Here is a 27,886-nt window from a genome sequence, read left to right on the forward strand (position 1 = left end):
AGTTCGGCCATCGATGAAAAGCATGCATGCTGTTGTGCATGCTTTCCAGGGCAGGTAAAACCATAAAATAAAATGATGCGTGCTCTTACGTAGCATGCACACATTTTCAGAATATGTCCCAAAGTGCGATTTATGTGAGTACTCATGTTCACACCCACGGGAAATGTGTAAAAGGCAAAACTGATTTCTACTGTCTTGCCTCTTTAGGGCCTGATTCCAATTATGAATCCTAAAGGACAACTTTGGGTAACACACCGAGAGGAGAGTCTAAGGAACTGAATCGAGCATCAAATGGCCCAAAACAGCAGCACAAATATGCGTTTTTATGTGACTAACAGAGTAACCAACACACAGCTGATGCAAATTGTAATATATGTATATAACAGAGATAAGGAAGAAATATTATCATTAACATACTTGAATTATATGTATGTTGGGCCCAATATTCAAAGATATCCGGATATTCAGCAACATTGCTATGCTATGCTTTTTTTTTTTTGTTTACTTTCACTTTCCTTAACTCCCTATTTTCCTTCTCCCACCTTTTCTCTCTCCTTCCATCTCTCACCTTCTATCACTGGAGCTTCTTGCCTATCCCAAATGGGGCCCTCTTTATCTCTCATCTGACTCTGCTCCCCAATCTATCTTCCCCTCCCTCCCTTCCAGTTTCTCCTTCCTTTTAGTCTTCCTTCTCTCTTTCCTCTCTGGCCTTAAAACTCGGTGTTCTGACTCCACAGAGAGCAAGCCTGCATGCTTCCTGGACCATATGCAGGCCCCCTGGGAACATCAGGATGTTAACCCGCATCTCAGTGCTCCTGGGGCCCTGTCTTACAGGGGCCAGTGACCCCATGAAAAGTATTCATGGGTTCTATGCAGACCCATAGGGTTTTTGAGTCCTTGTGGGCGCAGGGGGACTTACCTGTGTCCCTTTAAGCAATGGAAGTCCCACAGTCCCAGAGCTGCTGTCATGCATTACTTGGGGACATTTACTGCTATGGTGTTTTTTCTCAGGGTTAAATACCATGGGAAAAGGTACCACAGGGATCACAAAGAGGTAGGGCCATTTACCTTGGCTTTGTGATTACCACAATATTTTTCCCTTGGGGAGAAATGCCACTGCTGAGTGAATGAGCTCCTAAGTTTGCACTTGAGGCAATGGTGGCCCAAGGAGTAAAAGTGGGATTTGAACCCTGACTTTCCTGGGTCACATGTGTTGCTCTAATTACTAGGCCAGGAGTAGTTAACTTCTGGAGGACTGGAGACATGCAGAGATGGTTCCCAAGGAGGAGTTTGAGAACTACAGGCTGGAGAGTCTGACCTTGTTGATAATCAATGGAATCACTGCTAAAAGTGCAGTTTCTAGAATCCAATAGATTTCAGAATTGAAGCAGCATGCTCTCACCAGAGGTAGGTCTTGTCAGACAAATCTGATCAGTTTCTTTGATTGGGTGACCAGAGAGTTAGATCAGAAGAAAACGCTAGATGTAGTGTGCTTGGATTTCAGCAAGGTCTTTGACATAGTTCTGCATAGGTGACTTATCAACAAACTGAATGCCCTAGGTATGAGCTGTACAGGAACTGGGTGGGTCAGAAATTGATTGAGTGGAAGGCAACAAAGGGTAGTGGAGAACAGGAAATGGAGGTTTCCAGTGGCGTGCTTTTTAGATCTGTCACATTTTCATCAACAATATGCAAAAGAGCTATAGGGAAAGGTTTGCCTTTTTGTGATGATGTCAAAATTGGCAATAGAGTAGCCACCTTGGAAGATGTAGAATACATGAGGAGGGATCTAGTAAAGCCTGAAAAGTGGTCCAGAGTTTGGCAATTAAAATGTAATGCTAAAAAATACAGGGTCATACATTTGGGTTGCAAACACATGGGCGTGGTACAGTATAGGAAGTGGAGTTCTGTGCATAAAACAAGAGTGGGATTTGGGGAGGTGATCATAAAACAAGAGTGGGATTTGGGGAGGTGATCATAAAACAAGAGTGGGATTTGGGGAGGTGAATTATTTATTCACCTGTCTTGAGTTGACTTAGTTTTCTTACTGTTTGCTTGACATTAAACTATTGTAAAGCTTGTTGCTATGTTACGTTACAATGTGAACCGGGGTGATGTTTTTAACGTGCCCCGGTATATAAAAAATCTTTAAATAAATAAATAAATAAATATCTGATGATCTTAAATTAGCCAAATAGGAAGACAAGGTGATAGCAAAAGACAGAAGGAGGCAAAGATGCAAAGGGAGAAGAATAGCCAAAAGGAGAAAGGAGGAGATACTGCCTCTATATAAGTCTCTGGTGGGATTGCACCTTCAAAAGCAGATAAACCAAATAGAGTTGGTCCAGAGGACAGTCAGCTACTAAGATGGTCAATGGCCTTCATCTTAAAGCATATGGGGACAGACAAAGGATGTAAACATATATATCCTGGAGGGAAAGGAACATCATAGAAACATTTAAATACATCCAAGAAATAAATGCACAGGAGGCAAGTCTCTTTCAATAGAAAGGAGGCGCTGAAATAAAAGGTCATGGGATCAGGATGAAAGAGGATAGGCTCAGTAGTAACCTATGAAAATCTTTGTTTACAGAAAGGGAGCTCGATGCATGGAACAGCCATCCAGTATCACAATTCAAGTCATGGAACAAGCACGGGGGAGAGGAAAGGACTTTAACGTTGAGCAAAAGGTGTGGATGGGCAGACTGGATCTTTATTTGTCACCATGTTCTATGTTTAAAAGAAGAGCATCTGAAATGGGTGGTGAGATAATGAAGATATGCAATTTGCAGAAACCACAGTCCTATGAAGAGTCATGCATAACGTGCTATGCTCTTTCTGAACTGTCGCGTAAAGACTGCTTGGGTAATCTGTAACCGTGTTTGTACTTTTAGCATAAAGGATCGGAAAGCAACTGCAGTTGTTCCGCAGGTGAGGAGTGATGAGGCTGATTTTGCAGCAAAGCTCTTTGCAAAGCTACTGGCAATTATTTTGCATGGCATTTGCTGGCATCTTGCATGTGGTTGCCTTGTATGAACTAAGCAAACTGCAGCACACATGCTGTTAACACGTCCCTGTTTTCAGCCTGCTGGGTCAATGGAATCCATAGCTCTTTGCGAGGAAAGGGATACAGAGGAGGGAGCCGCAGAGAGGGTGGATGCAGCCCTGTAGCAGTTTCTATGGCAACCTGTTCCAATCAATGCAGGCCTGGAACTGCAGGGGAGGTAGGCAGCATTCAGGAAGCAGAATCCCAAGGATCCCAAGCGGAAGTTCATCTGTAAAAGTCCCACGAACCAAAGTCAGGCTTTACATTTATTTAATTTCAGCTTTTAGATTCCAACATTCTTAATCATTTGGACAATAATTGTCCTTAATACTAGCCTGTGTTGAACGATGCACATTGCTGTCTAATTCCGATGTGTGGCCTTCACCCCTGAGACCCTGTTGGACATGTAGCACTGATTTTGCATCAGGGAAATCTGGAAGATTACCCAAATGCCAGAGAAACTTGCAAGAAAAAGTCCTGGACTAGCTGGGCTACAAATAGACAAATGGGGCTCAGCGGACGGGCTGAAGAACCATGCAAGCCTTTTCAACCCAAAACCCAGCCAGGTTTCCAGGATATCCACTATGCTGAATATGCAGCAGGAGATATATTTGCCTCCATTGTATGGAACTATATCTCATGAATATTTATTGCAGATAGCCTGAAAACCAGAATAACCATACAGTCCCAGAGGACCAGGTTGAGAACCCACTGTTTGAGATCAAAGGATTAAACTGTCACGCTCATTCCACCATGAGCAGGCGATGGCATCAGATTATTGAGAACGATGGTGTGAACAAAGTGTACGATTACTTTAGAGGGGGTGAGGATGTGCTCTCATGCATGAGAGCAGTCTGCAGTGCTGAGCCCAGAAGAGGCCTGCGTTCCCATGTGAACCCCAGAAGATAAAACTGCAAAAAAATAAAAATAAACATCTGAAGGCAGTTTTCACTCAAGAAGTAAAATTCATATGGATAGTGGTTAAGAGTCAGGGACAATGCAAGGATTTTTGCTACCCTATGCATCAGCAAAACTGTGCACCTCCTTCCTCCCCCGTGACCTCCCCTGCCACCCCAAATCTTCTGTCACTTGTCAGGAGGCAGGGCAGCCCCAGGTCAACTACTATCTACCAGCAGCAACCTCACTCCCTCCTTGTACACAGGGACTGTGCGGCGGCATCCACTGGGCCCCTGCCTCCTACTGCTCCAGTCCACTTTCTGTTTTTAACAGGGAAGCCCATGCAGGGAGGAAGCAGGACCAGAACCGTGAGTTTGCACAGGCTGCATCGCCACCATAGAAGCAGAGAAATGTGATGGCAGAAGGAAAAAAAAAGACCCTTATGGCCTATCTACCCATCGGCCCAACTCATTTAGCTTTCTAATTCCCATCCCTCTCTCAGAGATCCCCTGGGCTTATTCCATGCTTTCTTGAATTCGGATGGCAGGGAGATCTGGGGCCACCTTAGTAGAATGAAGGCAAGGACTGGAGGAGGAAGATTGGAAGGAACCAGAGGAGGTAGAGGTACGTGGTGGGGCCACAGTGGTGGAGGTCCCCACAGGGGCAATTCTTGCCATCGAGCAGCCCAACTGTGCTGCCTAATGGGCAGCGCCAGCTCTGTTCAGGGTTTGAAAGTGACCTTTCCTTTCACTAACCTGCATGCAACCTTTTCCTAGTAAAAGATTTTTCCAAGTGCTGTACAAAAGGGAGGTTAAGGAAACAAGTATAACATGTGCAGTAAGCACAGCAATCATCATCTTGACTTCCAACTATGCGAATATTAGGCCTCCGATTTAAATAACGAAGAGAAAACTATTTTTCTTATTCACATTATACAGCAGCTGGCTAATTAAAGCAATAGGAAGAAGTGACAATCTCACAGCCAGCTTTACAGAAACAGATTCATTCTTGGAGCTTGATCAACTTAAAACACAAGAACTAATCAATATGGTAATGAATCCAAGTACCTTCAACAGTCAATCAGATTGAAGAACCAACTGCATTCCATAACCATCATATAAGATTTATATGTATAGATAGATATAGATATACATATACACTTGGTGGCTACAGAACGCACATAAAGCACCTTGTCTACCTATGTCTATACTAGAAATGGATAAGGTGCTTTATGACATGGAACTGGTACAGCAGTTGTGGGATTATATTTAGAATCTCTTTGATATCCTCTGATTTGTTCTTCAATACAACAGTCAGGAATGTCACCCCATAGTCTGCGCATCCTTGTACCATGAATGCTGCAAACTGGGAGAATCAGACAGCAGGTGACTCCTCTCCATGTGACCTGTTGCTTCTGCACTGCCTCAGAAGCTCACTACCTGCCTCTGCTGGAGACAGAATTTTGGGCTGGACGGGGCCTTTGAGTTGATCTGTAGTCTTAAATTCTTGCACTCTTTAGCTGTTCCTGCACATTTTGAAGTTTCAAATCAGTGCAGTGGCGTACTATGGGGGGTGAGGGGGTGCAGTCCGCCCTGGGTGACAGCCAGGAGGGGGGGGTGACAGCCGGAAGGTCGGTGGCCACGAGCGGAGCCTATCCTGCTCGCGCTAGAAGAAGAGGGAGGCCTCCGGGCTGTGAGCGATGGAAGCACTGGGAGACCACCTAGAGTGCCACGGGTCTAGAGCTGCAACTGTATAGCTTTTTTCTTCTTCCCACCCCTCGCAGCCCGGAAGAGGAAGTGGTGGGTCCGCGCAGGCAGGAAGAAGGAAACGTCATGCAGTCGCGGCCCAAAGCAGGAGGAAGAGCAATAGCGCTGCCCCCCCTTCCCCACTGCAAATGCAGGAAGAAGAGCCGCACCAGCCTATGTGCCACCGCAAGAAAAATGAAGAGTCCCCGTCTGTCGCTGGGGCTGAAGGAGGAAACTGCTGCTGTGCTTCTGATGGGCAGCAGGGTAGGAAGTGAGAGTGTTTGTGTCTATGTGTGTGTGAAAGCATGCCTGTGTGTGTGTGTGTGTCTAGGAGAGTCTGTGACTGTGTGTTAGAGCGTGTGTGTGTCTGTGTCTGTGTATGTGTGTGTGTCTAGGAGAGTCTGTGTCTGTGTGTGTGTGTGTATGGAGTGAGAGCGCATGTTTGTGTGTGAGAGAGGGAGCTGTGTGAAGGGGTGTGTATGTGTGAGAGAGAGAAATGGAGGGAGCCTGTGTGAGGGAGACGGGAACCAGAGATCACTGGGGGGGGGGAGGGGCGGAGAAGTGAATCTGGGGGGGTGCCAAAGGAATTATCCACCTCAGGTGCCACATACTTTATGTGCACTACTGTCTCAGTGCATATGCTAAATACTTGATGTCAATAGCTCCATTTATTCAGAGCTGCCTGCCACTTCACACTCTCCCTCCAAATCTCCCCCACTTCGGGATGCCCGGCACTTTATGAAGCCTTCCCTTGGTGTCTCCTGTCATCAGTCCCAGATTTTCCTGAAACCCCTTTGCGAAGAAAGCGTCGCTCATTTCTGATCAGTTTGAGCAGTTTCCTTCCATACGAGGGTCTCAGCTTCGCCCACTGAAGTATCCTGCCCTCTGGCGTTCTGCTCCAAAGTCTGCACTTGGAATCCGAACAAATAAAGCAAAGAGGTTTGGGGAATTCTGGAGAAAAGCTGCAATAAGGCACTTAATGGCAATAGCACGCGCGGACTTCTAAGAGCGCACAAATTCAAATCAAAGTGATTTTCAAACACAGGATTACATTCTCCTCGAATATTGGGTGTTGATGTTATTAGAAATACAGCTAATACCTTAGTACGGCTTAAAATAGCAGTGTAAAGAGTGTACGCTGTGGCATGCCTACACCTCATATACTTTTTATTTTTTTTAATTAAATGTACGTATATATTTTTTAAACATGAAACAGTCCTCCCTGGAACACGTCCTTTCCATGTGACCCCAAGGAAGTATGGAATTCTGGGAGGCTAAAAGTCCGCTTACTGACATAGGTGGCTTAGCATTATTTTCATCTGTGTACAAGATGCCTAAGCTTTAAAAATGTTTCCCTTAGTAATGTTAAGGGGAGGGGGGAAGGATTGTTAATGTGACTGTCTATCTAAATGGCAGAATATTTTTGGTGAATCTAGTAAAATAAAATGTATTAAGAATGTGCAGGCATTTAAAATGACGTTAAAGGCATCAGTAGCATTGTGCTGTTCTTCATATGTTGTGTGGCTTCCACTCCGAAACAGCACAAAAATCACACATTTCCTTTTTTTTTCTTCTGCTTTACTGCACGCCAAATGGTTTTAGTGCAGGCTGAAAGGCGGAATTTAAAAAATTTTTAAAAACCAGTAAAAGTAAAATGAAATGTAGTGACCATTTTTCTTATGCGCATCCCTACAATGTATTGCTCAGAGAAGTCACGGGGGGGAAAATGCCCACTGGCTGAAACCTGGCAGAACGCAGGCAAACCCCGAATACACATCTGGGTACTGATAATCCTCCCACGGCGCTAAAGCAGCGTCCGTCTCCCCTGGAGCAGAAGAGGTCCCTCTGGAGTGGAGCGGACTGGAAGTAGACTGGCATGCACAGAGGCGCTATCCTATCCTCCCACCATCACCGCCTTTGCGCTGCCTGTCTCGGGGGCCAACAGAAGACGCCGGCCCCCGCGGGTCTGGCAGTCTTCCCAGCTACCACTATTTCACTAAAAACGAGAACGAGGGAGGCGTAGCAGCAGTCTTTGAACAGCAAGACAAAAGAAAAATGAGCAATGGCAATTTTTTTTCCTTCCTGCACTAGGGCCCTGTCTTTACAATGTCGCTAGCAGAAAGGTATTTCTCAGCTCAAGCGAATACAGATACTCCAGGCTTTAGTTAAAAAGCATTCCTCAGAGATGCAGATGTGAGAAAGCAGGTATAGATGCAAATAGTACGTGACATGCAAGTGAAAGTATGTGAAGCAGATGAGACTGAGCCTGTGAGAGGGTTATAAAGTTGCGATTGAAAAGGAAAAAAAAAATGGTTTAGATTACCGTAACCAAGACGGATGAATTTTGCACAGGGTACGAAGGGACGGAGGCCAGGCCAAAGTGGTTTTTAAAAGGCAAATGCTGCCGTTCCAGAAAGGGAATGGTGGCGCAAGCCCTTTAAAAGTGACTTCTGCGTGGCGTTTATCTGGCGCTAGGAAACGCCAGATAAACGCGTTTTGAATGTGTTAGAGTACTAGAAATGGGCTGGTTCGAGCACTCTGTCTCTCTCAGTTTTTCGAAAAATGGAAGCAGGTTTTAAAAGGAAAGTGCATAGAAAGGATACAGGTAGTGGTGACGTTGGTAACACAGACCACAGAAAAGAAAGGAAAGCTTCAGCAGTGCTCCTGCCCCGGGAATAAATCTTTCCCAAGGCCACTGGAGAAGTATAAAATGTGTGGACAAAGGTGCTTGGGGGTGAGATGGGGGGGGTTAATGGAGCATCCACGATGGATCCTCTTCTGGCCTGCTCGGAATATCTTATATCCTGCTGCGACAAATATGTATTTTTATACATATATATATATATATATTTTTTTTTTTTTTTTTTTTAATGCTGAATAATTGGTGATATATCTTTTAACGGCAGCTGCTATTCTGCAAAACACGGTCATCTCTTGCTTCTTGCCCTCCGGAGTTCAAAGTTCATTTGGTGGGGGGGGGGGGGAGAGAGATTGCAATGGGTGAATTGAACCCTTAAAAAGTAACCATAGCAAAACTGAATCAAAAATTGTGCTATTTCACGTGGACTCTAAAAATATGCTGTGACATTAAGAGATCGCCCACGAAGAAACAAAAAAAAAAAACAAAACGCAGCATAATTGCAGGACTAAAAGGGTAATGCTGCGCTAGATGAAACAAATCCTGACTGACTGTGCCCGAGAGATTTCCCCTCCTTCAGATCCTCAGACAGGGACTCCCGAGCGAGCGTCACAGGCTCTGCAAACTCCTGGCATTACATCAGTCGTGCAGCACGTGCACTGTAGGCCTCAGTATGGCAATGCAAGGGGTACATGAGCAGGTATTCCTCCTTCATAGAAGGGGTGATGAGAGGAGCGTCCAGCCCTTTTCCTTGGATTTTCACTCTATCCGAAGGGCACAGAAAATCATTTCCCCTGGGGCTATCTCCTTTTGCCATGTCCCCAATTTTAACAAGTCCCAAGGAGTGGGCTCTTTCTCTGGAGGAAAGGCTTAACCTTTTAGGCCCAGGCGGTGAGCGGAAATCCTCCCTGAGGTGCGTTACTGTCCCTTTTCTTGGTGTTTGAACTTCAGCAACAGGCAGGACACAGAGTGGGTGTTCAAAAAACTTTACTTTGATTTAGCAGAATTAAAATAAATGTCCAGTCGGTATCTTACTTGTATTGCCTCACATCTGTGGCTTGTCTGGCCAGCTGTTCTGTTCACTACTCTCCGGAGACAGCTCGCCCCTCAGTACTCTGTGTGGGCTGGGAAGGGAAACCTATTGAGAGGCTCTCATAAATGCCTGCAGTCCAGCAGAGTCCCAGATGTGCGCAGCTTGTGTCCTGTGTTCCCTAGCCTGGCCCAGAGCCAGCTGGGGCCTCCACTTCAATCTTGAAACTCTTCTCTCCTGAACTCCTTCTGAAGTTGACCTCTTAGGGGGAAAGGTCCTTTTTGGATTACCAGCAGGACTTTCACAGCTCAGGCTCTCAGTGAGGAGGGGTGGTACAAAAAAAAAAACCTCTTTGCTAAAACGCAACTCTCACAAATTCAAACTTCACCACTGGGTGAGGAGTCGCTGTAGCCCTCTCACTGGATGGGAAGGTACGTAGAGGTCTCCCCTTTTGTCCTCTGGTTACGGGGGTTGCCTTACCAGCAGAAAAACAGGATTCACCTTGACACAACTAATATTCTGGAAAAATCTTCTTGCTAAAGTCCCTTCTAATCCCAGGAAGAGAGAACCCCTACCAGGCAAGGGGTGCACTGGAACTGAGCAACTCCCAACCCAAACAAAACTCAGGAGCAAAAATCAGCTCCTAACTCATCTAAATCCAAACTCAACTGACCATACCTAACCCGCTCCTAGCCCCCCCCCCCCCCCCACACACACACATACACCCACAGGCAGAGACTAAACCATCACAGACAACCTCAGGGGGAGGTGCCTCAAGGAATGGTCTGTCCCTCTAGCTGTCTAACCCTAAGGACAAGGATGGAAGGCCATCTAGTGGGAGACCAGGGGGTCCCCACAGAGGCGTGGAAGGCAGAGGTGGTGGAGGCAAAAACAGTAACTGAATTCAACTGGGTTAGGCAGAGAGGATTCCTAGTTGCAAGAAACCGAGGGGAAAAAGCCAGAGATCAACTAGGGTCTATGGCAATACACCAGGAATAGAAGTGAGCAGATAGGTGGGCCTTATGGTTCTTATGTGTCATCCTTTTTTATGTTTCTGTGTTAATAGTTTGAAAATGAGTTCCCACTCACTCTGTTACAGGAACCTATTCCCTTTTTATCTATTCAATGCTTCCCCCATACTCTTTCATTTTTTAAATTACCACTTCATGGCAGAGGATGTGACCCGATGAAGGCCATGCTGGTCAGAGGCGAATTAAAAGGACAGCAAGAGACTCTCCCAGACTCACAGCAGAGACATGTGGTTGTTTAAAAATGACATGGAAAACAGAAATGACATTTGCAGTTTTGCTCTGCATCATTTATAATCCAAAACGAATGGAAATAAAAACCCCATAACAAATATTTGTTTTGGTTTTGCATTGTAACACGTGCTAAATTACTATAGTGGGTGCAAAAACAATTTTAGCGCCTGTTAAAACGCAGAAACAAATAAAATGTTAAAAACAGCAATGAAAGAACAAGGAAAGCTAAATTAAAGACCTTCTCATACACCCCCTGATTCCAGTCTCGTCCTACCAGGGACGCACGAAGTAAACTTCTCACATTGTGAATGGAGTTCATTGAGAACCCACCATACCATTTAACGCAAACTTGTTTTATGTAGGCAGTCAAAAAGCCTTTCAAGGTTTTCTGGACCAGGCAGTCCCCTGACCCCCACCACTATGATGACAGCTGGGGAAGATGGAGAAACTGGGAAGCCAGGGGAATAATGCTTACAAATCATGGGATATTCATTGCACCTTTACAATATCCTTTTATGAGTCTGCTGGGAAATTCAATTTGAAGTTTTGTTTAGAAGTTATGATTAATGGGGTTGGGTATTTTTTTTCAGCAATAGTTTGAAAGAAGTGAGCACGCCACGTTTTGCTAATGATATGAAAGCTTTGCTTCTGTCTCCCCACCACGTATCCCTTGGGACGTGCATTGCAAGGATTTTTATAGCCTTTGTCGTGCAAATTCCCAAATTGCTTTACAATTTAACATTTGGGAAACAGAGAAGTGACCACTGCTGGGGTGGATGACCTACCAGCATCTTTTTGCAGGCTGAAGGAGCAATGTTATTTCTAATTATTACCCAACACAGGAAGATACTGGAACATGGGCTGGGAGGAGGAGGAGGAGGTGGCTTGTACAAGGTGACAGATGTAGTCCAGCTGAACTTCTCTCCCAGATTATAATCCTTTATGTTTGCCACCTTCCAGATCTGAATTTAAGTAAATTATAGGGGAGATTGTTTTTTTCTTTATAAATCACTTACAAAATAAGGCATTTCATATCCTAATCAAGGGAAGATCTCTTTCTTCCCAAAAGGGAAAATCATGATGCGAAAATGATCATTGTCTTCAATATTTTTAGCTTGGTGGTTTCCTCCTGTCTCTCTGAACTTCCAGCCCAGTCAGAAGCAGCCTCCTGTGGGGTTATGCTACTATCCGGGGGGGGGGGGGGGGAAGGGGGGAGATGTTTTCTCCCACCTCACGCAGCCCAGTTGCTGCGGCAGTGGTGCTCAGCCGGGGGCTGTGCACCAGGGACCCCTCCGGAGCTTGCAATCATAGGGCCCTCGAGTCTGTCCACAAGGTGTCAGCACTGCCACTCCAGGGGGCTGTGAGTGCCTCTGCCGCATCCCCAGCCCCAGCCAGACCGAAGAGCTGAGGCCTGGCCCAGGAATCCAATGCACGTCCTCTACATCGCGACACTTAATCCCCAGGAGGAATTAAAACAAGGAATAGCCGAAAGTCCTTAAAAAATCTGTTTATTGATTAAATGATTGCCCGACTCTAGGCCTGAGTTTCGTCCATTGGGGGCTGCTTCAGGTGCTATAAAAAAATAAATAATTTAAATTAAAAAAACACACAGATACAAAAATAACTTGACATAGGCTATTGAGCAGATAAAGAATTATAGTCATATAAGATAATTAATAAATGTCTAATAGAAAATACAAATACAGGATAGTACAAACTTGTTCTGAAAAGAGGAGGAGACAATTGAGAAGAACTTCAGCAAAGCAAGGGCACATACAAAATTACTTATATTACCTAAAAAACACAGGTTGTCACTTTTAGGATGTGCTTTTCAATCACTCAAACCTAATAAAATAATAATTAATTAATTAAAAATTTGGAAAAAGCAACTATCTTAAAAGGAAAAATGAAATTATTTATATAACAAACCGTACCTCATTTAAAACGGGAATGAAAAGTTCAGTGGGTGTGCTCTTTCCATGGAGGTTCATAAGCAGACTTAAACATAAAAAAACATCATATTAAAAACAGAGCAGCTACCAAGGTAGTGGATTTTGGCTTAGGTTTTAAATATAATTGGATTTTATATTGCTTATATTTTTTATATTCACATCATGGGGTCATTGTATTTAATTTAGAACATCGGCTATTGTTTGAATGAATATCTCCTTCTGTCAGAGTTTGGAGCCTCTCTGATTTAAATCCATATTTTATGCTGCCGGTGGAATGCAGGCTACCTTGGTAGCTGCTCTGTTTTTATGGATATGAGTGCTCAATAATCGTGGTGTCAAGAGGTAACAATACTTTGCATTTTTTTCATTTAATTTAATTTTTTCATCATCATTTTTTAATATGATGTTTTTTTATGTTTAAGTCTGCTTATGAACCTCCATGGAAAGAGCACACCCACTGAACTTTTCATTCCCGTTTTAAATGAGGTACGGTTTTTTATATAAATAATTTCATTTTTCCTTTTAAGATAGTTGCTTTTTCCATATTTTTAATTACTTAATTATTATTTTATTAGGTTTGAGTGATTGAAAAGCACATCCTAAAAGTGACAACCTGTGTTTTTTAGGTAATCTAAGTAATTTTGCATGTGCCCTTGCTTTGCTGAAGTTCTTCTCAATTGTCTCCTCCTCATTTCAGAACAAGTTTGTACTATCCTGTATTTGTATTTTCTATTAGACATTTATTAATTATCTTATACGATTATAATTCTTTATCTGCTCAATAGCCTATGTCAAGTTATTTTTGTATCTGTGTGTTTTTTTTAATTTAAATTATTTATTTTTTTATAGCACCTGAAGCAGCCCCCCAATGGGCGAAACTCAGGCCTAGAGTCGGGCAATCACTTAATCAATAAACAGATTTTTTAAGGACTTTCGGCTATTCCTTGTTTTAATTCCTCACGGCTTTTTTAGACCGTCTTCCACTTAATCCCCAGGGCCATACTAAAATTATATTTACTTTTACAACTGAGGACCTACTTTTCCCAGTGAATGCTCATTTCTATCCCCATCTTGTACCTTAATCCAATGGTCCCAGCTGTTCACTAACCTTGTTCTTTTTGCTTAGCTTCAGTGCCAGTGGTTTCCGCGTAATCTTGGTATCAGATCTGTGGTTCGTCTCCTTCTTTGGGGTGTCGCTGCTGTCTCTCTTGGGCTGTGGAACAGAATAATTACTGGTCAAGAACAGCAAGCTCCGGGGCCCTTGGAAGTTTCATTAACAGGTGGACATGAGGCACCCTGTGCCGGATTTACCCCTGGGCACAGGAGTGGGTCCCCTCTGAAGCTGAGGGTGCAGGAGGAGGAGTGGGGGTGCCTCAGAAGCTGCAGCACCGGAGCCAAAGATAAGCCATGATTAATGAGCTTTTCTTGATCCTTCCTCTAGCCCACCCTCTCTCAGCTAGACCTGCTCCCCCTTAAAGCAGGATATTCCAGACCTGTCCTAGTGACCCCTTACAGCATTTCAGGATATCCACAAGGAGCACGCATGAGATACATTTGCATATAATGGGTATGCAAATGAATCTCATGCATATTCATTGTGGGTATCCTGAAAAATCCACCCAGCTATGGGGATCACCAGGTTTGGAAAGCCCTGCCTTAAAGGCGCACGGCACCCTGTGGCTACGAGACACCCTCGGGGTAGGTGCCCACTTTGCCTAATAGGATATTTGGTCCTGGAGGCACCTCTGAGTACAGCAGTCACATTCATGCCATCAGGGCATTGAATGAACAAGAAAAACTCAGGATCAAATCTGATCAGCCGAAGAAATGACAAAGTAGAGAAATCACTGCGGAAAGCCAAAGGAATTTTGCCCGTATAGCTTCACGGATTTAAATTCTGACAGAGCAAACTCAGCAATGGATAAAAATGAGCACCACCGTAAATGGAAAATAAAATAATTGCGTTACCTGCTCACAACCTCTACTTTATTCCCAATTATGATCTGAAAACTCTTAAAATGAGAGTTAGCCAATTGAGGTATGCAGCTGACTGGATTATGGACCCCCATTATTATACTCCCTTGGTGACTGAACACCTTCAAATCAAACCCTTGCGACTCTCATATATCTTACATAAAACACCTCAAATACTCTCCTTTCATCTTCGCCATAGTTTATTAATACAACCTACTCTAGCGGCCTGGTGTTGGGTGTGCTGGAGGTTGCAATTTCCCAGACAGATTACTCATTTCTTACCCATTTTAGGAAACAAAGATTTCCTACCTGGTATGCAAAATGAGATATTCATGGACTGGTACACTAAAGGCAAGGCAATAGTTCATGTGGTAGATGACTTTAATGTTATACAAGCATTTCAGACCTTACAAAAACTTATGGGCTCCCACCTCAGCATGTCTATGCTTATCTGCAACTGCGTCACTATGTACAGTCCCTAACTCTGCCAGCTCCCCACAATCATGCTTGGGAAATCCTATCAGATTTTTTTAGACATGGTTGACCCCGCCCGACAAAGATTAGCCTTCTGGTTCAAATTATTAAATAAATATCAGCCTGCTCTCCGTTGGGATGTCACGGTGGATAGCTAGAATAAAGATTTGGGCACCCACTTAGCTCCTCCTTATTATAAGGGATGTTTCACACGTGCTTTGTCTCTCTCCGTAACTATTCCTCTTCAGGAGATTCAGTTCCAATTCTTGCACAGATTCTACGTGGCTTCTGCTCAAGCTAACAAGATGAGAAACCAAGGGAATAGGCAATGCTTTAAATGCAGTGACCCTCGTAGTACGCTTGGGTACCAGTTTTGGTCCTGTCCACATATTCGTTTGTTTTGGAACTATGTGCACAGATATTTGCTTAAAATGTGTGGGATTTCATTTGCTTGCAGTACTAAGGTGTTTCTCTGGGATGATACCAGGGGTATTTCCTTTCCTAGCAAATATGTCCAGTGGTGGCGTAGACTAGCGATTTTACTTGCCAAAAAATGTGTGCTGCAAAAATGGATTTCCCTAAGACCCACCAACGATAACACAGTTTCGTAATTTGCTTCATCATACTTGTATTATGGATAAATACACAGAGAAAATTGAATGGTTTAAAAAGAAAAGGGACTTTATGAAGCGTTGGGAAATATATCTTCAATCTTTATCCCCAGTGGCTCGCAGTCTAATTCTCAATGGCTTACCCTCTGATTACTTTTGTTTTTACTCTTGACTTTTCTGTGACACGCTTAACAATGTAAAGTTGTGGCATTTGTAAAGTTCTTTTCTAGTTTTCTCTTCAGGATCCTGCAATTTAGGCAGCGGCGGATTCACGATGTCGGACCGGCCCGGGTATTCGCCGCCCAGGCCGGCCCAGGACACATCACGTGGTCTGCCGAGCGCGGCTCTGTCACTGCTGCGCACGGCAGACCACGTGACTGGAGCGATCGGCCCACCGGGGGATGCCCGATAGGCCAATCCACCCCTGAATTTAGGGGAGGGTGGGGGAGTAGGAAGTGCAGAAGAATATTTCTTTTCTTTCAGGCAGATTCAGTATGGTGTGCTTGGCCAAGCGCCGAGCACACCATACTGTGCGCTCAGCTGAGCGCACCGTTAGCCCCCGTCTGGACGCGCGTTTTCCACGCACTATTTTTGCCCCTTATACAGTAACGGGTAATAGCGCGTGGAAAACGCATGGCCAACCCCCCCCCCCCCCCCCCGAAGTGCCAAGCCGCACATTTTACTCTCTGAAATTAACTCCTGCCCAAAGGCAGGAGTTAATTTCGGCCAGCACTGGGAAAGTGTATAGAAAAGCAGAGAAAAGTACTTTTTTGAACACCCTACGACTTAATATCATAGCGATATTAAGTTGGGGGCCCCAAAAATAAAAAAAAATAAAAAATCTTAAAAAAAAAAAAATCTGCCCGTGGCCCGCGGGTTGGAAAATGGACGCTCAATTGTGCCGGCGTCTGTTTTCCTTACCCGTGGCTGTCAGCGGGTTCGACAACCGATGCCGGTAAAATTAAGCGTCGGCTGTTAAACCCGCTGACAGCCGTCACCTCCTTATTAATGCGGCCCTCATTTGCATAGTGAATCGCGCACCCAGGAGAGTGGCCTGGGCACGCGTCGGGAGAGCGGGCGCTTGCCTCGGAGCATTGGCCCGTTTGTGACTAGTGTGTTACTCTCTTAATAAAGTGATCCACCAGCTGCAGAACCACTGCTGGTGGGCGACTATAGACTTTTGTGGAGCTATACAAGATCGCACTAGAGTCAATGTTCGCTGATTAGCTGTTTATGTGATAGCACTGCACGTCCTTGTAATACAAAAACCTGAGTGCTGGTTCATTGCCTTTGTAAACTTTCAATGATTAATAAAAAGAGTTTAAACAAAAAAAATGAGAGTTAGAGATGAGAAAGATCTATTGTTGTTGAATAGGAGTCAGGGAACTTATAGGAGGGAGAAAAATTTGAGCGCATAAGAGAGAGTTGCTGGTATAAAGTGTTCTGAGCAATTTGGATCAGAGTTGCTCCTGCACAGTATTTTTTACCCATTGCTGCCCTCTAGTGGTTATTTTATCGCAGTGTAAAGAATGGCGCATCAATAGGGGATCTTTTAGCAGAAGAGCCCTGCAAAACCTCCTGATGCCGGCTTCATGGCTTGGCTGGGGGAAACATAGATTGTTTAAAAATAAAAAGAGAGGCAAAAGATAGAAAACTGAACCCTGGGGAGAACATCTCTGACGTAAGGATTGTTCTGTCCTCATACAGTATGGGATTCATCCAAGGATACTGAGGGAGCTCAGAGATGTGCTGGCGGGTCTGCTGAAGGACCTGTTCAATGGATCCCTAGAAACGGGAGTGGTGCCGAGTGATTGGAGAAGAGCGGTGGTGGTCTCGCTTCACAAGAGTGGGAACAGAGAGGAGGCTGGTAACTACAGACCGGTTAGCCTCACTTCGGTGGTGGGAAAAGTAATGGAGTCACTGTTGAAAGTGAGAATAGTGAACTATCTACAGTCCGGAGAATTACTGGACCTGAGGCAGCATGGATTCACCAGGGGAAGATCCTGTCAGACAAATCTGATTGACTTTTTTGACTGGGTAACCAAGGAATTGGATTGAGGAAGAGCGCTCGATGTCATCTACTTGGATTTCAGCAAAGCTTTTGATACGGCTCCCAATAGGAGACTGGTGAATAAAACGAGAAGATTAGGAGTGAGTGTCGAGTTGGTGACCTGGATTGCAAATTGGTTGACGGACAGAAGACAATGTGTGATGGTAAATGGAACTTTCTCTGAAGAGAGAGTGGTTTTAAGTGGTGTACCGCAAGGATCGGTGTTGGGACCGGTCCTGTTCAATATCTTTGTGAGCGACATTGTGGATGGAATAGAAGGTAAGATTTGTCTTTTTGCGGACGACACTAAGATCTGCAACAGAGTGGACACGCCGGAAGGAGTGGAGAGAATGAGACGGGATTTAAGGAAACTGGAAGAGTGGTCGAAGATATGGCAACTGAGATTCAATGCCAAGAAGTGCAAACTCATGCATATGGGGAGTGGAAATCCGAATGCACTGTATTCGATTGGGGGGGGAAAGGTTGATGTGCACGGAGCAGGAGAGAGACCTTGGGGTTATAGTGTCTAATGATATGAAGTCTGCGAAACAATGTGACAAGGCGATAGCAAAAGCCAGAAGAATGCTGGGCTCCATAGAGAGAGGAATATCGAGTAAGAAAAGGGAAGTGATTATCCCCTTGTACAGGTCCTTGGTGAGGCCTCACCTGGAGTACTGTGTTCAGTTCTAGAGACCGTATCTACAAAGAGACAGAGACAAGATTGAAGCGGTACAGAGAAGGGCGACCAGAAAGGTGGAGGGTCTTCATCGGATGTCATACGAGGAGAGATTGAATAATCTAAATATGTACACCCTGGAGGAAAGGAGGAGCAGGGGTGATATGATTCAGACTTTCAGATACTTGAAAAACTTTAACGATCCAAAGACAACGACAAACCTTTTCTGTCAGAAAAAAATCAGCAGAACCAGAGGTCACGAGCTGAGGCTCCAGGGAGGAAGACTAAGAACCAATGTCAGGAAGTATTTCTTCACGGAGAGAGTGGTAGATGCCTGGAATGCCCTTCCGGAGGAAGTGGTGAAGTCCAAAACTGTGAAGGACTTCAAAGGGGCGTGGGATAAACACTGTGGATCCATCAGGTCTGGAGGACGCGTATAAAGAGGAGGCAGCAAAACAGTGCATGGAGCGGCAGTAGCCACAGAGGCATTCACGGAGCGGGATGCCAGTGGCCAGTGGTTGGTGTTCCACCTTCACGGAGCGGAAGGATGGAGGGCTGCCATCTCCAAATTAAAAAAAGAAAAAAACTAAAAACAAAAAACAGGGATGGGTTCATGGGCTATAGGTATTACCAATTATTAGGCTTATTCAATTACCAATTATTAGGCTTTTCAATATTTGATGATAGTTAATGTGACTTTCAAGACATACTTCACTTTCAATGCATATCCAGCATAGCTCCCTGCTTCAACGGCAGGGGAGAAGAAAAACTAATACTTCACGCATATCCAGCATTGCTCTCTGCTTCAACGGCAGGGGAGAAGAAAAACTAATACTTCACGCATATCCAGCATTGCTCTCTGCTTCAACGGCAGAGAGCTATGCTGCCGCTTACCCAACTAATCAAACTTAATATTTCACTTGGAAGCAGCTCCATCACTGCTCTCTACATTAATGGTGGGGGTGAAAGGGAAATAGAACCTAAGGTTACTAAGAGCCAAGAGAAACAGATAAGTATGAGAAAAAAGAAGTGTGAAGCTTGCTGGGCAGACTGGATGGGCCGATTGGTCTTCTTCTGCCGTCGTTTCTATGTTTCTATGTGCTGCAAGTAAGCAATGAGCATATCAAAGATATTTAATGACGGAGGGACCACTTCTTTATGGCTAATCATTGTCTCTATATCGCAGGAAGTTAGCATGTCAGAATAAAATAGAAAACCAAAGATTAAAGCTGACTACTACTCACAGTCTACATTCCTTTGCTAACAGGCGTGGCTTTGTTACATAGTTTCCAGTCTGGCACCTTGGGGCAAGACTGGGCACTTGCTCTTAAGGGTCAGTCAGGATAAATCTCCCTTCCAAACCTGGGAAGCCTTCCTTTGGGCTAATGAATAAATATTACACGTTCTCGAATGCTGACTTGCTGCTCAAGCATTTTGACTGGCTGAATTTATTTCAGAAGCCCATTATTGGCACTGGTAAGGACCCCAAATGAACACAATACTGAGCATGACAATTATTCATTTGGTTTTTTTTTTTTTCAATTAAAAAATATTTATGTAGCTTTGATAAAAAACTTTCCATGGAAAATGTTGTTTATAATTGCTAGGAATTAACTTTAATTTTAGCTACTCCCACCAGGGCATTAATGAATTGAGTCACTAAATGGCATGAAAAATATTTTCGTATCATACTAAAATAGACATTTGTAACTGAATCACTGTATCAAGATATGCAGCATGTGCACAAGGTATAAAGCCCACAAGAAAGGGAGCAATGAACCTTTTTTGCATGTGCATGTTGTGCCCGTGAAAATCCCCAGGGCAAAACAACTACAAATGCAAGAGCTGGGTTGGAAGACGTCCCAAGGACACTATCTCCCCTCTGTTAAATATTAGCAGGCATTCTAAGTGTTAGCGGCCCCTAGTGACTCTCCATAATTATTACAAATTCATTTAAGAACGTGCCTTTTTCAGGGTGTTTTTATTTCTTTTGTTGATGTTTCATCTCACTGAGTCTGTCCCCTTTTACACCAGTCTTCCTTCCCATGGCTGAATTCTGCCATGAAACACAATGTCATTATTAATTACTTCATAGCACTTCTGGTGAACAGCCATTTAAGCACTCTTAATGCGATCATCACTTTTAATTGGCAATGATTTCATGCACTGAGTTACAAGAAAATAATTATTGAGTAATACAGTTGAATTGAGCATCAATTTACTTAATGGAGATGAGCTTATTCCGCTCTCCACAATGCATTTCATCTACTTCTTTTTTATGCCATGCATTAGTCATTTGCCCTCTCACTAAATGCAATTTCCTTCATTTTAAACCCATGTGAGGACAGCACTACTCTACCAAGAAAAGTTACCATAATTTGCCAAAAAAGGAAAAAAGTGCAGATTTTGACTTGCTAGGTGATTGGTAACTCTTGCGTCTACCAGTCATTTTGTGGTACCCACTTAATGTATCTGTCACAGATACATTAAGTGGGTACCACAGATACATTAAGTCTGTCACCAACTTAGTCACAGATTCGAATCCTCAAGAGTCTGATTTCCTTGTATGTCCATGCTTAAAGGCATCCCAACCCATTAAAGCAGGAGGGACCAGCTCCGGCCCTCAAGAGCTTCAAACAGGCCTGATTTTCAGGATATCCACAACAAATATGCATGAGACAGATTTGCATACAACAGCTAACTGCTAAACCCAACCAATTGCTGCTCTGTTCTCTGCAGGAAGCAGAAATGCTCAAGCTAGTAAACTTTGCAGCAATTGGTTGCTTTTGTCTCTTGATAGTAAGCCGGTTTCAGAGAGTCATAATTTAATCTCCTGCAGAAAGAGCAAAATTATTAGTGATGAAATGTAACGCCGGTTTTTAAAAAGAATTCCAGGGGTGATCTGGAAAACTGCAGACCAGTGAGCCTGACCTCAGTGCTGGGAAAAATAGTTGAAAGTATTCTAAAGAACAAAATTGCTGAACATATACTTAGATAGACATAATTTACATGGATTTACCAGGGGAAGTCTTGCCTCACCAATTTGCTTCATTTTTTTAGGAGGGGTTAATAAACATGTGGATAAAGGTGAGCATGCTGATATAGTGAATCTGGATTTTCAGAAAGCATTTGACAAAGTCCCTCGTGAGACTCTTGAGGAAATTAAAAATTCATGGGATAAAAGGCAAAGCTCTGTTATGGATTGAGAACTGTTTAAAAATAGAAAACAGAGACTAGGGTTAAATGGTCAATTTTCTCAATGGAGAAAGGTGAATAGTGGAGCTCCCCAGGGATCTGTACTAGGACCAGTGTTTTTTATTATATTCATGAATGACCTAGATATGGGAATGTGGAGAAAGGTGATCAAATTCGCTAATGATACAAAATTATTCAAAGTTGTTAAATCACAAAAGGACTATGAGAAATTGCAAGAGGACCTTGCAAAACTGGGAGACTGGGCATCCAAATGGCAGATGACATATAATACGGACAAGTGCAAAGTGATGCATAAAGAGAGGAGCAACCCAAATTATAGCCACACAATGCAAGGTTCCACATTAAGAGACACCATTTAGGAAAAGGATCTAGGCATCATCATGGATATGCTGAAATCATCTGCTAAGTATATGGCGGCAGCCAAGAAAGCAAATAGAATGCTAGGAATTATTAGAAAAGGAATGGAGAATAAAACAGAGAATATCATAATGCCTCTGTATCACTCCATGGTGCAACCTTATCTTGAATATTGAGGGCAGTTCTGGTCATCACATCTCAAAAATGACATAGCAGAATTAGAAAAGGTACAAAGAAGGACAACCAAAATGATAAAGGGAATGGAATGATTCCCCTATGAGGAAAGGCTAAAGAGGTTAGGGCTCTTCAGCTTTGAGAAGAGATTGCTGAGGGGAAATATGATGGAGGATGTTGGGGAGATACCGGTTCTGGAGATAGTTTTCAATGGTAATGTGTCAATTGAACTGAACCAAATTACTGTGAACCTGGAAGATGTAGTAGGCCAGATTGGCAAACTAAAGAGTAGCAAATCACCTGGACTGGATGGTATGCACCCCAGGTTCTGAAGGAACTAAAAAATGAAATTTCAGAGCTATTAGTTAAAATTTGTAACTTATCATTAAAATCATCCATTGTACCTGAAGACTGGAGGGTGGCCAATGTAACCCCAATATTTAAAAAGGGCTCCAGGGGCAATCCAGGAAACTATAGACCAGTGAGCCTGACTTCAGTGCCAGGAAAAATAGTGGAAACTATTCTAAAGTTCAAAATCAGAGAGCATTATAGAAAGACATGGTTTAATGGACCACAGCAAGCATTTACCCATGGCAAGTCTTGCCTCACAAATCTGCTTCATTTTTTTGAAGGGGGTTAATAAAAATGTGAATAAAGGTGAACCGGTAGATGTAGTGTATTTGGATTTTCAGAAGGCGTTTGACAAAATCTCTCATGAGAGGCTTTTAAGAAAACTAAAAAGTCATGGGATAGGAGGCGATGTCCTTTTATGGATTACAAACTGGTTAAAAGACAGGAAACAGAGAGTAGGATTAAATGGTCAATTTTCTCAATAGAAAAGGGTAAACAGCGGAGTGCCTCAAGGATCTGTACTTGGACCGGTGCTTTTCAATATGTTTAAAATGATCTGAAAGGGAATACGAGGAGTGAGGTAATCAAATTTGCAGATGATACAAAATTATTCAAAGTAGTTAAATATTAAGTGGATTATGATAAATTGAAGGAAGTCTTTGCAAGACTGGAAGATTGGGCATCCAAATGGCAGATGAAATTTAATGTTGACAAGTGCAAGGTGTTGCACATAGGGAAAAATAATCCTTGCTGTAGTTACAACATGTTAAGTTCCATATTAGGAGCTACCACCCAGGAAAAAGATCTAGGCATCATAGTGAATAATACGTTGAAATTGTCGGCTCGGTGTGCTGCAGCAGTCAAAAAAGCAAGCAGAATGTTAGGAATTATTAGGAAAGGAATGGTGAATAAAACGGAAAATGTCATAATGCCTCTGTATCACTCCATGGTGAGACCACACCTTGAATACTGTGTACAATTCTGGTAGCCACATCTCAAAAAAGATATAGTTGCGATGAAGAAGGTACAGAGAAGGGCAACCAAAATGATAAGAACATAAGAAGAAGAACATGCCATACTGAGTCAGACCAAAGGTCCATCAAGCCCAGCATCCTGTTTCCAACAGTAGCCAATCCAGGCCACAAGAACCTGGCAAGAACCCAAAAACTAAGTCTATTCCATGTTACTGTTGCTAGTAATAGCAGTGGTTATTATCTAAGTCAACTTAATTAATAGCAGGTAATAGACTTCTCCTCCAAGAACTTATCCAATCCTTTTTTAAACATAGCTATACTAACTGCACTAACCACATCTTCTGGCAACAAATTCCAGAGTTTAATTGTGCGCTGAGTGAAAAAGAACTTTCTCCGATTAGTTTTAAATGTGCCACATGCTAACTTCATGGAGTGCCCCATAGTCTTTCTATTATCTGAAAGAGTAAAAAAGCGATTCACATCTACCCATTCTAGACCTCTCATGATTTTAAACACCTCTATCATATCCCCCCTCAGCCATCTCTTCTCCAAGCTGAAAAGTCCTGATAAAGGGGATGGAGCAGCTCCCCTATGAGGAAAGGCCAAAGAGGTTAGGGCTTTTCAGCTTGGAAAAGAGATGGCTGTGGGGGGATATGATAGAGGTCTTTAAAATCATGAGAGTTCTAGAATGGATAAATGTGAATTCGTTATTTAATCTTTCAGAAAATAGAAGGACTAGGGGCACTCCATGAAGTTAGCAAGTAGCACAGCTAAAATTAATCGGAGAAAATTCTTTTTCACTCAATGCACAATTAAGCTCTGGAACTGTCACCAGAAGACTGATTAGTGCAGTTAGTGTAGCTGGGTTTAAAAAAGGTTTGGACAAGTTCCTGGAGGAAAAGTCCATAAACTGCTATTAATCAAGGTGACTTAGGGAATAGCCACTGCTTATCACCGACATTAGTAGCATGGGATCTATTTAATGTTTGGGTACTTGCCAGGTACTTGTAACCTGGATTGGCTGGGATGCTGGGCTTGATGGACCCTTGGTCTAACCCAGTATGGCAACTTCTTATGTTCTTAGAGAAAGAACATGTCCTGGGCTTTGTATTCTATCTTCTGTGTGCAGTAAAGGAGCATGTAAAATAATGAACGGACTGCGTATGAAGAGCCATACCCTGATAGCCTACACATAGAAACATCAAACATATCAGCAGAAAAGGATCATTCGGTCAACCAGTCTGCACGCCTCATGCGCTGTCACGTGTTTTGCTTGATGCTTATTTACTTAGGCTTTGAAAGTAAAACAGGAAGTTGATCCCTAACACCGCAAAGTCAGTAAATGTCTTATTACCTAATCAGATAAAAAAAAAAAATACCTGCCTGGAGGATAGTTCCTAAAACCATGTGGGCCATGAGCAAATCTCCTTGAAGAAGGTTGATTACTGCCACTGGCCAGCAGAAGCACGGCACTCAATGATGCCGGCATATCAAATAGCCCCTCCCATCACCTGGACAGGACATGCGGATGTCATGGCTCTACCTCCTGCAGCTCAGAGCGCATGATGCCGGCAGCAAGGAACTTCTCCTCGCGATCCCTTTAGCTTTCAAAAACCTATGGCTTAGGCCGGCGAGGCAACAAGGTGCTCTGAGCCTGAAGCGATCCCCTTTTCTAAAATCAGGTGCAGTTACCAAATAGTTCCAGTTCATGCAGGACCCTAGAGGGGTTTGCAGCCCTACTTACTTTTCTTGGGAGGGGGAGGGGGGAGGGGAGCAGAGCTGCCCAGGCAGGCATGCAACAGGAATAAAAAAAAAACAGTCCAAAGCTGGCTCAGCCTGCCCCCTTCACGAGCAGGGACTGAGCAATGGTCATCAGCCATGCCAGCGACTGGGGGAAGAGATGGACACCGTCGTCTGCAGAGCTGCTCCTCCATGGAGACATGTTTCTAAATTGGAATTTGCCATAGAGATGACCTTTAACGCTCTTCCATTCCCCCAACCAGCCATAATAGTATCTCTCCCTCTCCCCGTCACTCCCCCCCCCCCCTCAAATATGTGAGTAATAAAAAATAATTTCTGGCGGGGCTCCTGACTGAAATCTGTTCTCTTTTCTTCCTTTTGCAGCCTGTAACAGGAGCAGGCACCATATGTCGGCACAAAAGTGTGGGTGGGAGGCAGAGCTGAACACTGCTTGCAAGGTGGCCACTTGGCTGAACTCCAGACCTTTCTGCAAAGCTAATGATGTATATCAGCTTAGTTTACTCCTCACAGCTTGTCCATTTGGAGTCTGGCTTTTTACGTTCAGAAATGAGACGAGACAAAGAATCCGTTCAATTCTAGGGCAGCAACCAAATCAGAGAGACTCCGGGGCTACAGGTTTGAGGAAGAGCAGGGCAAAGAGCAGATGTATCCTTCCTTATCCAGCCAAGGCCAGAAGTCTCCTGTCCTGAAAGGAAGACTTAGGAAGGGAGCCAAGGGACAGAGTATTAGTCCCATCTTCCATGGATAAGGCCATCGTATCCTACGCCATTCATAGAAACATAGAAACATAGAAATGACGGCAGAAGAAGACCAAATGGCCCATCTAGTCTGCCCAGCAAGCTTCACACATATTTTCTCTCATACTTATCTGTTTCTCTTAGCTCTTGGTTCTATTTCCCTTCCACCCCCACCTTTAATGTAGAGAGCAATGATGGAGCTGCATCCAAGTGAAATATCTAGCTTGATTAGTTTGGGGTAGTAGCCGCCGCAATAAGCAAGCTGCACCCATGCTTATTTGTTTTACCCAGACTATGTTATTAGCCCTTATTGGTTGTTTTTCTTCTCCCATGCCGTTGAAGCAGAGAGCCATGCTGGATGTGCATCGAAAGTGAAGTATCAGGCACATTTGGTTTGGGGTAGTAACCGCCGTAACAAGCCAGCTACTCCCCGCTTTGTGAGTGCGAACCCTCTTTTCTTCTCCCCTGCCGTTGAAGCAGAGAGCTCTGCTGGATGTGTGAAGTATCAGTTTTTCTTCTCCCCTGCCGTTGAATCAGAGAACTATGCTGTATATGCATTGAAAGTGAAGTATCAGGCTTATTTGATTTGGGGTAGTAACCGCCGTAACAAGCCAGCTACTCCACTCTTTGTGAGTGTGAATCCTTTTTTCCACATTTCCTCTTGCTGTTGAAGCTTAGAGCGATGTTGGAGTCAAGCCTGTGTATGTTTATTTAATAAGGGTATTGACTCCAGGCAGTAGCCATCATTCTGGCGAGTCACCCACTCTTCATTGGCAGCCTCTTGACTTTATGGATCCACAGTGTTTATCCCACGCCCCTTTGAAGTCCTTCACAGTTCTGGTCTTCACCACATCCTCCGGAAGGGCATTCCAGGCATCCACCACCCTCTCCGTGAAGAAATACTTCCTGACATTGGTTCTGAATCTTCCTCCCTGGAGCTTCAAATCATGACCCCTGGTTCTGCTGATTTTTTTCCTTCGGAAAAGGTTTGTCGTTGTCTTTTGATCATTAACACCTTTCAAGTATCTGAAAGTCTGTATCATATCACCTCTGCTCCTCCTTTCCTCCAGGGTGTACATATTTAGATTCTTCAATCTCTCCTCGTACGTCATCCGATGAAGATCCTCCACCTTCCTGGTCGCCCTTCTCTGTACCGCCTCCATCTTGTCTTTGTCTTTTTGAAGATACGGTCTCCAGAACTGAACACAGTACTCCAGGTGAGGCCTCACCAAGGACCTGTACAAGGGAATAATCACTTCCCTTTTCTTACTCGATATTCCTCTCTCTATGCAGCCCAGCATTCTTCTGGCTTTAGCTATCGCCTTGTCGCATTGTTTCGCCGACTTCAGATCATTAGACACCATCACCCCAAGGTCCCTCTCCTGCTCCGTGCACATGTTATAAATAGGCAAAGAAAATGCTACAGATCTGGAAAGAAAGGCAGCCATGGGAAAATCTCACTGCCCTAGGTGTGAGGTAGCAGCACGAGAGGTTCGGGGCCTGAACATCTCCCCAGCCCCCCTGCATCATGGGAGCCACAGAAACTCATCCCTTGAATGGAGTCTTCCTGCTCTTGTCAGGTGGCTGCTCGATGCAGATTCGCTCTGCATATATTCAGTTGCCTGACCTCCCAGGAACCTGATACTGTAACAGGGAACTGAGTTTGAGGTGCATTTTTTTCCTCTCCAGTAAACGATCAAGCAAAACAATTCAGTTCATCCAGTGCATGGATTTCGTGATGTGGGTGATCGGGCTCAGAACACCAGCCAGCCGTCTTCCAGGTAACTGTTGCTAGCACAAACTTTCAATATATTGAAAACCTAATTTCAGATACGCTGCCACTACTATATTTCCATGATATAGGACAGAGCGGTAGTTATGTTTTATTACTACCTACTGCTACTATTTGTAACTTTTTATACCTCTATGAAACATAAACACTGCTGGATAAATGTGCATAA

General features: G+C 43.8%; 1 protein-coding gene across 11 annotated transcripts in view; it reads right to left on the reverse strand.

Annotated features, from left to right (window-relative positions):
* Positions 1-27,886, reverse strand: part of RIMBP2 (RIMS binding protein 2) — a 438,584-nt gene that overhangs the window by 367,579 nt on the left and 43,119 nt on the right. For all 11 annotated transcript variants that reach the window (XM_029619910.1, XM_029619911.1, XM_029619907.1 and 8 more), the window contains exon 3: positions 13,679-13,783. In XM_029619910.1, the coding sequence (XP_029475770.1) occupies positions 13,679-13,783 (105 nt within the window). The remainder of the gene's footprint in view (positions 1-13,678; positions 13,784-27,886) is intronic.

Source organism: Rhinatrema bivittatum, chromosome 11, assembly GCF_901001135.1.
Source record: "Rhinatrema bivittatum chromosome 11, aRhiBiv1.1, whole genome shotgun sequence".
Lineage (NCBI taxonomy): Eukaryota > Metazoa > Chordata > Amphibia > Gymnophiona > Rhinatrematidae > Rhinatrema > Rhinatrema bivittatum.